This window comes from Lacerta agilis, chromosome 5, assembly GCF_009819535.1.
Source record: "Lacerta agilis isolate rLacAgi1 chromosome 5, rLacAgi1.pri, whole genome shotgun sequence".
NCBI lineage: Eukaryota > Metazoa > Chordata > Lepidosauria > Squamata > Lacertidae > Lacerta > Lacerta agilis.
The window spans coordinates 33,992,515-34,008,604 of record NC_046316.1 but is presented as its reverse complement, the minus strand read 5'-3'; the positions used below and the strand labels follow the sequence as shown (position 1 = coordinate 34,008,604).

Sequence of the window (16,090 nt, the reverse complement as noted above, 5' to 3'; positions counted from 1 at the left end):
AGAGCGCGAGGGAGCATGGGTCCGCTGTGGGCAGCGGAGCGCATTTCTTGCGCATGGGTGCCTGCCTGCAGAAGGCTGGAAGCCACCTTAAGTTGAGGCTGCATAGGCCTTGTGGTGCATGTGATTCATTCTATTCAGTTGAACCTCTGGTTACAAAGTTGACTTTTTTTTAGCAATGCCCCCCTAGTGAGCCTTATTTTGTTCACTTCTTTTTATTTCGAGGCAGTGCACACCTATGTTTGTGGAACTGCAAACCTTTCCATGTGTTACCCCAGTCAAGTCCCACATATGAATGTGGGGAAAGATGATGGTGTGTAGCCTGGTGTAAATTAATTTGTAGCCTGGGGGGATTACCACAGCGTGGACTGTCCCTGAGAACCGTACTGACCCCGGGACAGGTGAGGGTGCTGATCCCTTATTTTCAAATCCGAAACTTGAGAGCTATGGTCCCTACATTGAAAACCACCCATGCCATACCAGAATTGCTTATGGAAATTTTTAAAACGCTTCTGCAGCGGCGAAGGATGCTAAAACTGCAAAATCTACAGCCGGGAAACGCATTCCATTAAAATACACCCAAAAAGGAGGGCGCGCAAAAAAATTGCAAGCTTCCAACGTCCTCCTCCCCACTTCTCTTTCTCCGCCTACTTCATTCAACCCCACCCCTCTCTGAATCACCACCATTCGCGCCGCCTTCTCCGCGCAAGCTGCAGCTCCGCCGGCGTTTCGTCTCGTTCTGACTCTTCCCGCGCCCCGTCGCTTTCCAACTGAAACGGAAATGGCGTCGAGGGGAGCCGCGGCATTCAAACTCCCGGAAGCAGCGCTCGGGCGGGGCCGGGTTCGAAGAGGAGCGGTAAAGCGGTGGAAGGAAGGGAGGGGCGGCGCCGGCGGCGCCGTTGTTGCAGCAGCAGCAGCAGCAGCCTTGACGCTGCCCTGCCATCCCGTCGCCGCGCCGCCCGGACTCGCCCAGCGCTCGCCGGGTCTCTCCACAGTTTCGCGACCATCCGAGGCTGAAAGAAAGCGGGTAAACGGAGCGGAGTGGGCGAAAGAGAGCTCGGCTCGGGATGGGCAAATGAAAGGGTGGGTTAGGGTCAGGTACTAGTCCCCAGAATATCGTGTTGGCTTCGCTGCCTTGGACCTGCTCTGCTTTTCCATAAGGCGCTCCAGGCGAGAGGGAACCCCCTCACCCCAGTTATGCTTTTGTTATTACAGCAGGGACAAAACAGAAATACTGTACTGTACATGCATGCATGCAGTGCAAGCTATAGCTTAGGGTCCCACTCCCTTGGGGCCCCCAAAAAAAATTAAAGAAAAAAATGTGTTTCTAAAGGAATTATTTAATGCCAAATGCATTATTATGTTTGCATTATTAAGTTTCTTATGAATAAAACATCATTTTAAGTTAGAGCTTAATCATTATTCCACTACTAATATACTTCTTCTCAGTTGTATTTCACTATTACAGAGCTGTCAACCTTCCTTTTTTTTGCATTGGGAAACGGCCATAGCTGTCAACTTTCCCTTTTTTTGCAATGGGAAATGGTGCTGGAATACGGGAATTTCCCGTTTAAAAAAAGGGAAAGTTGACAGCCATACTATTAATATACTTCTTAATTATATTTCAGTTCAGCAGTTACTTTGATAAAATACATACTGTATTTTGTTAAGTGCAAATGGCTTTAGATACCTATTACCACATAGCATATATTCAACCCAAAAAACAGCGACAATTTGTTGCTGACAAAGGACAGCTGGACATATAAAAGGCCTCATTACCTTCAGTGGTTTAGGGCCTCATCAAACCTAAATCTGGCCCTGTATACATCCACGGACCAAACGCTGTGTGATCTACCTTATCCAGCTTTTGCCTGCCCACATAGCGAAACTTCCTCCCTATCCATCTCTCTTTTGACTCCGTTTTCAAGCCACTTCAAGTTTCCTACCAAATACAGTAAACGACCCTACTGTGCTGCGTGGGAGATCTGCTAAATCTGGGGTGGGTGGGTGTGATTTCTCTCCTGGAGATGAAATGGCTGTAATCTTTCCTCTATGGGACAAACAATAGTCGAGGGGCCAGTTTTCATTGGAGAAGTGGCAACACAGTGGGGGTTTAACATGATGGCTCTGAAGAAATTTGCAGCCCCTTGCACCTGCACTACATTTCCGGTTGTTTTTTTTAAAAAAAACAAAAAACACAACAAAGCGAAGCGTTAAGAAATTATGCCTGCAAGTAGGGAAGGGAAGGGGGAAATAGACTATATTGTGCTTGAGCTTCAGATGGGAGAGGGATCTGACACTGGGAGTAGCATGCTGCATAAAATATCTGAGGCTTGATTTTAGTACATATCATACTTTGTAACATTGTAACGCACCCTGGAGTTTCTGGTAGGTAAGAAATTCTAATGATAATAAATCATAATAATAAGGCAAATGCTTTGGGGTATTACAGAAGGCAGCAAATTGTTATTTAATTGAATTGCTACTGTGCTGTTGTTGCCAGGGATGGAGGGAAAGTACTTGTGGGATTTTGTGCCCCAGGTATCAGCATAACTTGACTTACCTTGCGTACTATACAGCTCGACAGGCGGATTTTGCTGGTAGCAAAATGTATTGTGCGAGCCATTCTCCCAGAAATCTACTAGTAGTTTCACATAATAATAATTTTACAGTATATAATAAAACGTATTAGTCCCTATGACATATCAGTACTTCCTATTTCCTTTGTGCCACATTTTCCAAGCATCACATGATGCGGCAGACAAAGCTGCATTTTTTATATATTCCGTTGTAATGTTTTGTTGCAGACTAGCTAAGTATTATAATTGTAACGGATCATAATTTTTTTTTTTTTTCAGTTACCGGTATTGTTGATTCTAAATATCAGCCCACAAATTCTGCACATTTTTAATTTTGTTGCTCTTAACTTTGGAAGGAGCACTGCCCATTTCAGTGGAAATATTATGTTCTTTGAATGGGGATTTTTGTTCTATTCAAAATGTTTGTGAGTTACTGCTATAATCCTGTTTTATGCATGTTTGGGACCAAGTGTGGAATTCAATTAAACATTTGTGCAAAAGGATTATGTAAGGTTTTCAGTGATTGCTCATGAGTAACCAGCCTGACGCCGAGGTTTCTGAAACTAAGTTTCTTTATTGTGCAGATATGTACAATGCAGCTATAAAAATACGTCTAGCTCATCCTTCGGCAGAGTCCGGGAATGGCCCCTTCCGGTTCCTTGCCCAGTGTAAAAGCTGTGGGATGCGGAACCCCCGCCTATCCCCTCTGCGTCCGTCCCCCCTGCACAAGTGGGGAGACGGAAGAGGTGCCTCTCTTCCCACCTCTGCTTGGTGCGAGGGCTCTCCTTCCCTGTCAGAGCCCTGACTCCTACTTCCCGGTCCCGTCTCCCGCTCCCCAATAGAGGAATCACTGCCTTCCTCGCTGAAGGAAGATGAATTGCTAAGCAGTTGGGGTGGGGGCTCGCGATACCGAAACAGCCCTGGCAACTCTTTGCCTTGAGGTGAGGGCAGCACCCTGGCAGATTAGTTGTCACACAGTGGTACTTCCCCCCCCCCCCACCACCACCTTTTCTCCCTTGTGCACCCTTCATTGCCTCCAAATCTGCTTTGGAGGATTAGAGCAGGCTTCTTCAAACTTGCCCCTCCAGATGTTTTTGGCCTACAACTCCCATGATCCCTAGCTAGCAGGACCAGTGGTCAGGGATGATGGGAATTATAGTCTCAAAACATTTGGAGGGCTGAGTTTGAAGAAGCCTAGATTAGAGGAACTCCAGAACAGATTTAGGGAGGGGAGAGGGAGAGAATATTCCTTTGCCCAGTGCGAAATCCTAGCATTGAAGGAAAGTTCTCCATATGTGCTACATTGACTACAGCTCTATGGCTCCAAATTTTTAAAATAATTTCTATAGAGTGAATTTGGTTAGACTTCTGAGTAAGCTTGCTTAAGATCAGGCTTGGGTTATTCAGCTTATTTAATGAGACTTGAATTGAGGCATTATTACAAGCCACTTGGGACACTGCAAGGAAACATACATAATGCAAGGACAGAAGAGGCTGTTCCTTCAATGGCACCTGGTTATTTATTTATTTATTTATTTATCTATTTATTAGAAAATCTGAAGGACATCAAAGAGATGAATATCGGCAAGTGGGGATTGAAGTCTGGTGATTCCAAATCTGAATCTGAGTTGCAGGTATATAAGAAAGAGAATGCAGCCCTGAAAAAATCTTTGGAAGACCTCATTAAGGGCAAAAGAAAAATGACGCCAGAAGAAAGGAACAGATTCCTGGAGGTGATATAAACATTTCTGCATGCAAAACTTCCTGTCTTGCGCTGTTAACTTTAAAGGAATCAATTTTAACAAATGGAGTGATTTTGTATTGCATATTACTTAAAACATTCAAAATTAACATTCAGATTTTAAGTGTCTTCTCTCTCAAAGTCTGAACTTGGGAGATAATAGTTACTTTGTCACAAAACACCAATTTTACCATCATAGTTGCTAACAGTACCGGTATGATTGCTTGCCCTGTACAATTAAGAATATTTAATTTCAAAATTGGCTTGTTAACTCTGATAATATGCTTGCTTACATTTCATATAGAAAATACTTGCCCTTGAAACAGAAAATGCAAAATTTAATAATATCCTTGGAGAGAAAAATCAAGAAATTCAGCTCCTGAAAGACAAGCTGAAGATCAAAAGTAAAAATGGTGATGTTACTTCTCTGCTTAGTCAACTAGAAGAGAAAACACAGGAAGTGGCAAAGAGAGAACAGCTACTTCATTCGCTCTCTGAAGAGGTGGATCGGTTGAAAAACCAGTTATCTGCCGTTACTACAGATTGTTCAGACCTTGAAAATAGAGCCAATAATGTGCAGATTTCCAAGGTAAGATATTATGGCTGTTGCTATATATTTATTACCCCACCACTTTCCATGACAGGACAAATGACAGCTTACAGATAAAAATGAGAAGTGTTTAAAGCATAGAAAACAATTTTAAAATAATTAAACATTGATAGAATTAAAGCTATATACATATATAAAATATATTACAGCCGTACCATTTACAATTAAAACAGCATTAGCTTAATGTTCTTGATGGTAAGAGCAGTTTGACAGTGGAACCAACCGCCTACAGTGGTGATGAGTTTTTTTTTGGGGGGGGGGGTTGCATCAGGCCTTCACATAGAGGCTGGACATCCATCTATTAGGGATGCTCTAACTCTGGAATTCCTGCACTGAGCAGGGGGTTGAGTTAGGTGGCTTACAAGGCCATAGTCGCAGTCGACCGGTTGGACACCCCTGTTCTGATTGATGCATAGCATCAGCTTAGACCAAATTCTTTTAACATAAGAAGCGTAAAAAGAGCCTGCTGGATCAGGCCAATGGCCCATCTAGTCCTGCATCCTGTTCTCGCAATGGCCAACCAGATGCCTGGGGGAAACATGCAAGCACTCTGCCTACCTGCTATTCCCAGCAACTGGCATTTGGAGACATACTGCCTCCAACAGTGAAGCTAGAACATAGCCATTGTGGTTAACGGCCTTTGATAGGCTTGTTGTTGTTGTTCAGTCGTTCAGTCGTGTCCGACTCTTCGTGACCCCATGGACCAGAGCACGCCAGGCACGCCTATCCTTCACTGCCTCCCGCAGTTTGGCCAAACTCATGTTAGTAGCTTCGAGAACACTGTCCAACCATCTCATCCTCTGTCGTCCCCTTCTCCTTGTGCCCTCCATCTTTCCCAACATCAGGGTCTTTTCTAGGGAGTCTTCTCTTCTCATGAGGTGGCCAAAGTACTGGAGCCTCAACTTCAGGATCTGTCCTTCTAGTGAGCACTCAGGGCTGATTTCTTTGAGAATGGATAGGTTTGATCTTCTTGCAGTCCATGGGACTCTCAAGAGTCTCCTCCAGCACCATAATTCAAAAGCATCAATTCTTCGGCGATCAGCCTTGATAGGCTTATCCTCCGCCAAATTGTCCAATCTTCTTGTAAAGCCTCCTTTTCTTTTCTTTTCTTCTTATAAAGCCTGTCTCCTGCTGGAGCAAGTCCCGCAATTTAACAGCTTTGCTAGCCCGTTAATTATCCCATTGCTAACATCAACAGATTTTTAGCATTGCTAACATCAGCAGATAACTTTAGTAATCTCCAGTTTGGTAAATGGACTTTTGGTGAGTCTGATTCCTTGCAAAAGGCTTTTGATACAACACAGAATATTGTGGAAAACAATTATGGCAATACCATGAAGAGAAGGTAGGTGGCAATAGAACATCAGCTACATTGTGTGAAACGGCATATATAGTGGTACCTCGGTTTACGAACTTAATCCGCTCCTGAAGTCCGTTCTTAAACCACGCTTTCCCTAATGAGGCCTCCCGCCGCCAGTGCTCTTCCACCATTCGGATTCCGTTCGTAGACCGAGGTAAAGTTCGCAAACCATAACACTACTTCTGGTTTTGCGGAGTTTGTAAACAGAATAGTTCGTAAACAGGACTCTTCGTAAACTGAGGTACCCCTGTATGAGTTACAGGCTGGCTGTGTGTGTGTGTGTTCTCAATTGGTGATCAAGCATTTACAGGAAAATAAGTTAGTCCTGATATTTTAGGGCCAGCGACAAGTTAGCATCTTGTTTAATATTTCATATTCTTTGGGGGTGTAGTTGATCAGAGCAGTATAATTGGAGCTTAATCAAAGGAATCAGAGAGTTTGGGGGCATACCCCATAGTGAATTTCATAAACTTTTTCTATTGCAGGTAGATCTTTTTTGACCCACAATACAGAAGAAAATAATTCTTCAGAAGATATTTGATGTAGTGTGCATAAGAAATCAATTGGCTTTTTAAAAATGATGCTTTTTCTATTACATAGAACAAGTTGGTCTTAGAAAAATGCATGCTGTGATGTGCTTAACAAAATCAAACTGTTGAACTGTTTTGTGTTTTGCAGGAAACTGCTATAAACTGCACTGGAACACCAACAAATGAAGTTGAAATCCAACTGAAAGATGTAAGATTCTTTTTAAAATGGCACTCTGTGTGTGTGTGTGTGTGTGTGTGTGTGTTTGTATATATATACTACTGAAGAGAAATACCTAACAGTTCAGGCTAATCCCTTGCATGTTTACTTGGAAGCAAGTTCTAGGGACTCGAAACGGGGCTTGCTCCCAAATAGGTGTGTATGGTAGAGCTCAGTGGCAGAACATCAAATCAAATATCTTTATTACGGTCAAAGACCAGAAAACAGATAATAACAATCCATAATCGGATATAGCATTAAAAGTTGAATTGTATAACAAAAGTACAATCCAATTCATAGAATGGATACTTACCGTATTTTTTGCTCCATAAGACGCACTTTTTTCCTCCTAAAAAGTAAGGGGAAATACCTGTGCGTCTTATGGAGCGAATGGTGGTCCCTGGAGCTGAATTGCCCAGGAGCCAAAAGCAGATTGTGCTTTTTATTTTACAAAGAGAAAAGGGAGTGTTGAAAGGACCCCACTCAGCAGCTGATCAGAAATAGATCGGGAGAGAGATAAGAGTCCCGGCTCCCTTTCAGCCCCGCCCTCCTTTGTTGAATGTGCTGCAGAGGGAGGTTGTTTGTTTCCCCAGGACATGTGACTGGCTGATTAGATTATCTGTCTGGAAACAGTAGAAATGGCTCCTTTTCCTTAAGATTTTTCAGAAATGTGAGTTAAACCCATAAAAATGGGGCTTTTCCTCTTTGTTTTTCCCCCTTTGCAAAAGGAGCTTTGCTTTTCCCCCTTTGCAAAAAAAGCTGCAAAACCTTTAGCTGATCCTCAAAAAACAAACAAACAAACAAACAAACAAACAAACCAGGGCTTTTCCCTTTGCAAAAAAGCTGCAAAGCCTTTAGCTGATCCTAAAAAAAAGGCCTTTTGCCTTTGCAAAAACAGCTGCAAAACTTTCAGCTGATCCTCAAAAAAGCCAGGGCTTTTCCCTTTGCAAAAAAGCTGCAAAACTTTTAGCTGATCCTCAAAAAAACAACAAACAAACAGGGCTTTTAGAGGAGGAAAACCAGAAAAATGTTTTTTCCTGGGTTTCCTCCTCTAAAAATGAGGTGCGCCCTATGGTCCAGTGCGTCCTATGGAGCTGGAGCGAAAATACGGTACTTTTAGACTTAAAATTAAGATTAAAATTTCAGATTAATGGATCTTTACCACCTTTTAACATTCCTTCTAAAGGTAAGGCTCGAGTCTCAGTCACTGTTCTTTGCTGACATCACTATTCGTCTGACACTTGTCGCAACATAGCAAAATTTTGCAATGATCCTAGTGGTCTCCAAATCTTTAGTGGCAGAACATCTGCTTTGCAGCTAGAATATTACAGATTCAATCCCTGGCATCTCCAGGTGGGGCTGGGAGAGACACGTTAGAAGCTCTGCTAGTCATTGTACACAATAATGAGCTAGATGGACCCATGTTATCCCTGTGAATAAGGCAGCTTACTATGTTTCTATGTAAACTTAAGAGTGCAAGAAGTAGAACCACCATGCTAGATTAGACCAAGGTCTCTTATCTAGTCCAGATTTACATTCACAAGCATCTGGCTACGTTTGGGAGACTACTCAGAACTTAAAGGCAACAGCTGCAGCCCATTATTCACCCGCAACTTCACATAAGAATTAGTTCCCAGGCAGGTAAAGCAGATATGAAATGGTACTTTACGGGCTGCTTTGCATTAAAATGAAAGTAACCTTTAAGACATTAGCAGTGTTCTAGCTGGCATCGTAAGTTACACTTCTAATTATACTTGTGCCGCAGAAATGTGAATTGGCAATGTTTAGAGTGCTGTGTTTGGGCCATGTTCAGATCTCTACTTGGTCTCCTCACTTGGGGTGGGGGCAGGATTCAGTGAGCTATACCTGCTTCCATGAGTCTCCTTTACTTGACCATAAATCAGAATTATACAGCCCAGCATTTCTTCAAAAATGTTGCACAGACTAGTACCGGTAACTGTGACTTGTGGGATTGTCTCAGCACTACACCACAGATGACGCCCTATCGTTAGGTTGTGCTTCTGAATCGAAGTTTTTTACGGTGTTTTACGATTCCTTCAAAGAAGGGCAAATTTCCCCAATAAAGCTTGATGTGATGAATGTGTTGTGGAAAGAATTGTTGGTTTATTTTTGTTCTTATTATGCATTTTGTGTTTTTTAATATTGTAACTTTATATTGTGAACTACCCTGAGGTCTACAGATGAATCCTTGTATTTAGTCACCAGGGTTTTTACACAAGTTTGTCTGGTCTCTTTGCCATCTACCATTGCTCACTTGCTCAGATGGAGCCAATGCCCTACCTGTGTCATGGCTTCATTCCTTGCTACACACCTGCAACTAAATATGCTTAATACTGTGCATCTTTTAGAATATTTTTTTTTAAGGCAAAAGGGACAGTGGCTGGCGAACAAGCTCTGCCTTTCCCTCCATGGGTGTAAAATAATACAAAATAATGTTTCAAGACTGACATTTACCTTTTGACTGCATATAAGCTACACTCTAAATAAACTAGCAATTAGAGTGGTTAATTATATAGAAATGCATATCTCGAAGCTTAAACTGTTGTATAGAGTTGTAGACGAGCCTCAGGACTGAATGTCTATGATTTTGGGCAGTGTCCAATGAAGTAGTTCTGTTATCACAAGGATTTATGGCTGCACAACAGAACTGTCCCTCCCCACACACCCTAACTAAATTTGCTCTGGAGGATTGGGGGAACACCCAGAGCAGTTCTAGGAGGTGCGCGGAAGAGAGGCAGGGGAAGTCACATTGTTTAGGTGGAAGTCCTTGTGCTAATGGATTACTTTGTTGGATGCTGCCTTTTATGTTGCTGTAGCTAACTTTTCCATATGTCAGTAATAAGCAAAGGCCAATAAACTCACATAGGGAAATAGTACTGTGAGCCTTGGAAGAAAGTATATAATACCCCCTAACTGCAGCAACTGGGATGCATACAAACTACTCCAGAAATTAAAAACCATTTTGAAGACTGTTCAATATGACTTGGGAGGTGGCGGTTCAAGAAAAAGTCAAATTCCACTGCGCTAGCACAAGCCTGTTTTGCGGGCCCAAGTAGTTCTTTGGATCCTGGCCAAAGTTGACGTAGAAAAGAGATTTACCAGGTAGCACAGGTGCTGACTGTTTGGGCTGCACAGAGCCATAAATTTTTATAGGTCTTGGAATAGGAAACACAACCTCGTCCCACGCTTTTGTAACTGCTTTGCCTATCCATAGCCAGCTTCACAGCTTGTTTTGGGTGCCTATTTTTCTTTAACATTCAAAATATGCAATTATATTACAAAATAATAATTTGCTGATCTTATTAAAAGAGTATTATTAACTCTTGGAATAGTACGTTGAAGCACATATCTTGAGACTTCATAATGTGAACAACTGTGGTTTCAGTAGCATTGTCATCGTTAGAAGTGAATCTTAAGAATAATACGTTCTTAAAAGTGCTTTGGAAAATCTCTCAAGTAGCTTCTGTTTCCCGGAATATTTCACAATCTGTATTGTTTGCAAGCGATAACCAATGACATCAGCAGATGGTATGCCTATACTCGCCCTATCTTTACAAGGTTTTCCTAATCTTAAATAAAAACTGATCTTGTTGTTTGATTAAAAGTAAGTTCATTTATGTATATTTAGTTCCTGACAGTCACTTTGAGGAAAACATGTGATGGCAGCACCTCTTAATGTGCAAAGGGTGTTTCTCAGAGTTAGGGGAGTACTAACTCCTTGGTGGTACCAGGCATGTTAAACACCTCTTGCATAAATAACAGCAATTTGATTTCAGTACAAGCATGTGTGAGCGATTGACGGAAATTCCAAGGTGCACTTTGCAGTTAAAGTAAAGTTGAATTTTATTTATTGAAACTTGTGTTCACATGATCTTTAACAGTTAAATATTTCAAAACTGGCAGAAAGCATAAAGTTGAAAAACACAGTCTTCTTTAGGCTAAGGCGCCTGTGCCAAGTAGGATGCTTTTTGTGTACTAATATGCATATGATTTACAGAAAGTTAAGTTATCAATACTTTCCTTGAAACGACTCTTACCAACTTACTTATTATCTTCCCTCTCAAGGCTCTGGAGAAAAACCAGCAGTGGCTGATATATGACCAACAGCGAGAGGCCTACGTTCAGAGCCTTGTGGCAAGGCTCTTTGAACTGGAACAGCAGCTGGAAACTGTTAACCAGCACCAACCAAATGAAACCAGGGCAGAAGGTATTAGCTGGCTTTTCTTCAGGCTTAACAGATTGCACGACAAATTAGTTTATGTGGAGAAAGATATCCCAGATCAGTTTTCAGTTTTTAGCTATGAACACTTGCAAGCATAAAACTAAATTAAATTATCACTCTTTTCTGATACTTATACATGTGCTGTAAAAATAAAAAATGGTGTAAAAATATATACTGATTGTTGCTTAGCTGCAAATCATGGGTGTTGGGATAAACAAATATTGAGTTGTCTTGGGATTGCTCAAGTCACCAGCATGTGACTTCGTTTTTGTAGCAGACTTTAAAGCAGGTGTGGATTTTAAAGCACGGATCATTAGAAAAAAATATGACTCTTGTGGAGTGTGTGCATCTCTTAAGAACTAGCTTTATCCATAGAGCAGAAACCTGTGGAGAAACTTCTTGATAACAGGTCATTGGCACATGTTGCCTTACAGTTTGCTTGCCTGTGCTGATTTCATATCCATCAAATACATAGTGTCCAGTTTCTTCCTGGAAACCGATCGGTTTTCTCTTGTTACTATAAAACACACTCATTAAGCATCTGGCAGTTTTTTAGCCGATTTAGCCGTTGATGATCTATAACGTGGCTGTAGCGCTGTGAGGAAGTCTGTCCCACAATTAGCTCTGTGGTGGTTCTGTGAGTCCTCAGTCGACAAAGGGATGGACTTCGTGGAATCATCAGGGAGTGATGGGGCTAGCCTTGTCCTCTGATAATGTCAGAAAAAGGCATGTTCCTTGGTCCTATTTAAACTTTTGCCAAGTTGCTTGAGGGCTAGAGTTGGAGGCCCTTCATGGTGCTATTGCTGCTTAGCCCGGCAGCTTGGCTGTGTAGAGTCTGCTGAACGTAGAAGGGGCCCTTCTTTCCCCTCCCAAGGAATTGCAAGTTTGCCACATAGTGGTGTGGATTGGATCTGCCCCCTATCCTGGTATAGAATATGTTCTTCTTTAACAATGTATTAGTGTCTTAAATTTCCGTTTGAGTAAGGAAATACAGCTTACTGCGAGGGGCAAGGCAGAGTCTAGAATAAGGCTGTTCGTTTTCCATTTACACATATGTTCTGCGGGTGCAAGTTTGCTAAGGATCTTTGTTGAAGCATCCCCCCCCCCACTCTTCTCTTCCATGTTCTGTTGTGGGTTCCTGCCAGAAGATAAGCAAAGATATTACGAACAGTTGTTGCTAGCCACCAGGAATGACCTAGAGACAGAAAGGCGTTCCGTAGCCCAGCTGCATTCCGAACTCATTGAATTCAAAAGGAAGTATGATGAAGCCAAGCAGGAGGTGATGAATTTAAATAGTCTACTAAAGTCGCACAAGCAGGCTGACATTCAGACTCTGCAGGACGAAAACAACCTCAAAGGGCAGATGCTGCAGAGGCTTACTCAAGAAAATGAAGTGACCAGAGACCAACTTGAGGAAGAAAGGAAACGAACGCAAGCACTCTCATCTCAGGTTGGTATATAGGGGAGTTGCCAAGTTGCCAATTTCACTTTCACAATTTACACATTTATGGAGTTGGGGTAGAAGACTTCCAAGCCCAACATGATCCCTACCCCTTTCCCCCTCCATAATTCAAGGGGCTGTGAGTTATATCAGATGAACATATAAATGTGGTAAGTGCCAGTGCTGATTAGCCACACTGCATTGCTTTCAAAGGAATGTGCATTTCAAGGGTCCTTACCACTGAAATCAACGAAGTGTGGACAAACAGCATCTTTGCTTAGATACCTGTCCTACATTGGCAAGCAATACATGCTTCCATGCATGTGTCTCCTTGGGTGTGAGTTGAGGAAAGAAAGATGGGGGGGGAGGCAGCAGGAAAAGGAGGAAATCTCTGTTCTCTACCCTGTCCCTTTTTCTTAGGCGAGATGCATAGCCAAGGAGAAGCAAAATATTGTTAATTTAATTTATTACCCGTCCTTCACCCTGAAGTCCCAAGGTGGGTTACAACACTTTAAAGTGCAACAATAAAAGCAATATAAAACACAATTCCAATACAGTGGTGCCCCGCTAAACGAATGCCTCGCTAGACGAAAAACTCACTAGACAAAAGGCATTTGCTAGCAGAAGGCTGCCCCGCAAGATGAAAAAATCAATGGGTTTGCCTCGCAAGACGAATCCCCCCCCCCCCGCGAAAACCGCTATTTTGCATTGGTGCTTCGCAAGACGAAAAAATCGCTATACGAAGACACTCGCAGAACAAATTATTTTCGTCTTGCGAGGCACCACTGTAATAGGGTTGTTCCTAAAAAATACTTGTTCACCATGCTTAAAAACTTTAAAAAGCAAGGAACCTGGAGCAGCAGCTCTACCATCTTACCAGTGAGAATATATAATATCAACGAAAACCCATGGTTTTACATAGGTTGATTATTTGAAACCACCTTATAGAATTGTCTTGTTAATATAGTCTTTTACACATTGTATAGGTTGAGATGCTTCAGAGATCTATGCTAAAACAGCAGGAAGAACACACAAGGATAACAGCTTTGGAACAGCAGGTACCAGGTTACACACTATTATTTTAATGACACTTTTCAGTCAGAACTAAAACCCATTGGCATAATATTCATGTTAATATTTTAGGCAGTTTTAGTAAAGTACAAGCAAGTAAGCTGTCCTTCCTGATATTGAGATATATTGTGCATTTTTCATGATAGTGATTTGTCTTGGTACTTACTGCTGATAGGAAAGGTTTGAACTAAGGGAGAATTTAAAATTCATTAATCATTTAATTGGCATCCCTCTGTAGAATCTCTACTCTTTTAATTCTACGGTTGTGGCAGTGAGGTTTTTAGAAATATTAAAGGACTTAACAACTGGGTACATGCACAGTAGCAGAACATTAAAAATACATTGCACGAACCCTTCAAAATAGGCTTTAATTATTTCTTTGCTTAGATCCAACCTTTTGTTTTCCTAAGGGGTTCATATAATTATAGCATGAAATCCGCCGTGTGTAACAGACACTCTGGTTTTTCACCCAATGTTTCTTGCCAGATCCAGGCATGCACATCCGACTTTGAGAACGAGAAGCTCGACCGTCAGAACTTGCAGCATCAGTTGAGCAAAGTCCTTAAGGAGCTGCGCAAGGCAAGGGACCAAATAACTCGCCTTGAGCCCTCAGTGAGTAGTACTGTGCTTCTAGAGTCATTGGGTGGAAATCAGTGTAGTGCTAAGAAGATTGGCTGGACCTATAAAGGAATATTACTAATTTGTAATGGGAAATATTTAGATGCACCAATTCAATTTTTTTTCAGAAGCTTCCAGAGTGTGGAGGATGTACAGAAGTCTTGCACGACTTCCAGGCTGCCTTTGAAGACAAGCTGACAATACAGAACAAATGTCCTTCACCAAAACGTTCAAATCTTCTTGATGAAAGTTTCTTGGAGTGCCCCAAATGTAAAGCACAATATCCTACAAGCCAGCATAGGGAGCTGTTAGCCCATATTGACTTCTGTGCAGATTAAATACAAGGACAAACTTGTAGGTATGTCTTGTCGCTCCATGTATTTTCAACAGAAAATAATGGCTGGTTAAAAAAAAAAAAGCAGCAAGATTCTAAAGGACCACAGTTCCTATTCCCATGATACGTACTTCTATTCTCCTTATTATTATTGTTTTACAAAGGGGTAGACCTTAACAGTATCTATGAAACAGGAAACAGTTTTGTTTTAGAGTGGTAATGTAAATTCTAAACTACTGATTGTGCCATATTTGCACAGCCGGAACCAGTAGAAATGGTTTGATTTTATTTTCCATGACCAAATACCCCATGCAAATAGTCAACAAAATTACTGGCAAGCATTCCTGTTTCGATCTTAAAGATATATGTAGGTTGTTTTGCTGGATTAATATTTTCTGCTTTATATATTGTCTGTTTCCAGAAATGCATTTTCAGAATCTTGGGGCAGAAAGGAAAATGTTTCTAATATATGAGTCTCTGTGAGGATGTAGCCCACCTGAGGGAATGTGTGGCGACAATTGCGTGTAGCAGAAAATTTATATAGTACCTCTTCTACATTCCATCAAACTTTTTGTGTGTGTGTGCAGAAAAAAAGAGCATCAGGGTGCCTCTTAAGACTGTTGCAGCCATTTTGTTTGCTTGAAGTACACTCCTGTTTGCACTCTGCTATCCCACAGCTAAAAGCTAGGGATATAATTTATCAGGGAACCAGTATGAGGAAATGGTTTTTAAATGAATAAAACAGAATTGGCTATGCCACCAACATTCTCTGTGTCTTTTTTAATAGCTGGTGAAAGTTTAGGCAAATCAAACAGCTAGGCAAATTGTATCTATGTATGCAGTGGTGTGTTTCTCAAACTTCATGAAATCATCCTCCCCTATCCCTTAAAATACACGAGATCACCTTCATTTGCCTTCAGTTCCTCATCCCTGCTTTGCCACTTCCTTAACTCTTCTCATTATGCCACCTCCCCAGCCTAAGTTAACTTGACTGTAAACAGTCACTGCTCGTTCTCAGAAATCCCATTGGGGTGTAATGCCTTATATTTTGGAAATTGCTGTGCCTTGTGTTTGCAAAATCGCTACCCAATTTGACATGCAAACTGTTTGCGACGAACCACCTTGCAGGTATTGCACACCAATCTGGAAACAAATATTGTTGGTTGTATGGCACTAGGTGAACAGATGCCAAACTAGAGACCATGCTACAAGAAAAACGTCCTATCTTGCAATCTCGCCAGACAAAACTGGCAAGTACAATTTTGAAGTTTCTTTCCTTAAATTTGGATTTGGCCAGACTCAGGTTCAGACATGCTTTGATCTTGACTGGTTTGTGGTAGAGTAAGCAT

At 41.7% G+C, this 16,090-nt stretch overlaps 1 protein-coding gene across 5 annotated transcripts; it reads left to right on the top strand.

The window, feature by feature from the left end:
* The first annotated feature begins 924 nt into the window (after positions 1-924).
* On the top strand, positions 925-15,504 carry CEP55 (centrosomal protein 55). Of its 5 annotated transcripts, XM_033149268.1 has the most exons (10): positions 926-1,024; positions 4,128-4,309; positions 4,622-4,906; positions 6,966-7,025; positions 11,121-11,262; positions 12,423-12,727; positions 13,705-13,776; positions 14,276-14,401; positions 14,536-14,765; positions 15,163-15,504. In XM_033149268.1, the coding sequence occupies exons 2-9, from the start codon at positions 4,151-4,153 to the stop codon at positions 14,743-14,745; spliced, it is 1,359 nt and encodes a 452-aa protein (XP_033005159.1). In that variant the 5' UTR covers positions 926-1,024; positions 4,128-4,150; the 3' UTR covers positions 14,746-14,765; positions 15,163-15,504. The 5 variants fall into 5 exon arrangements, with proteins under 5 accessions (XP_033005161.1, XP_033005159.1, XP_033005160.1 ...); XM_033149270.1 differs by having other exon boundaries at positions 925-1,024; positions 14,539-15,504; XM_033149269.1 differs by having other exon boundaries at positions 12,426-12,727; positions 14,536-15,504.
* Positions 15,505-16,090: the final 586 nt, after the last annotated feature.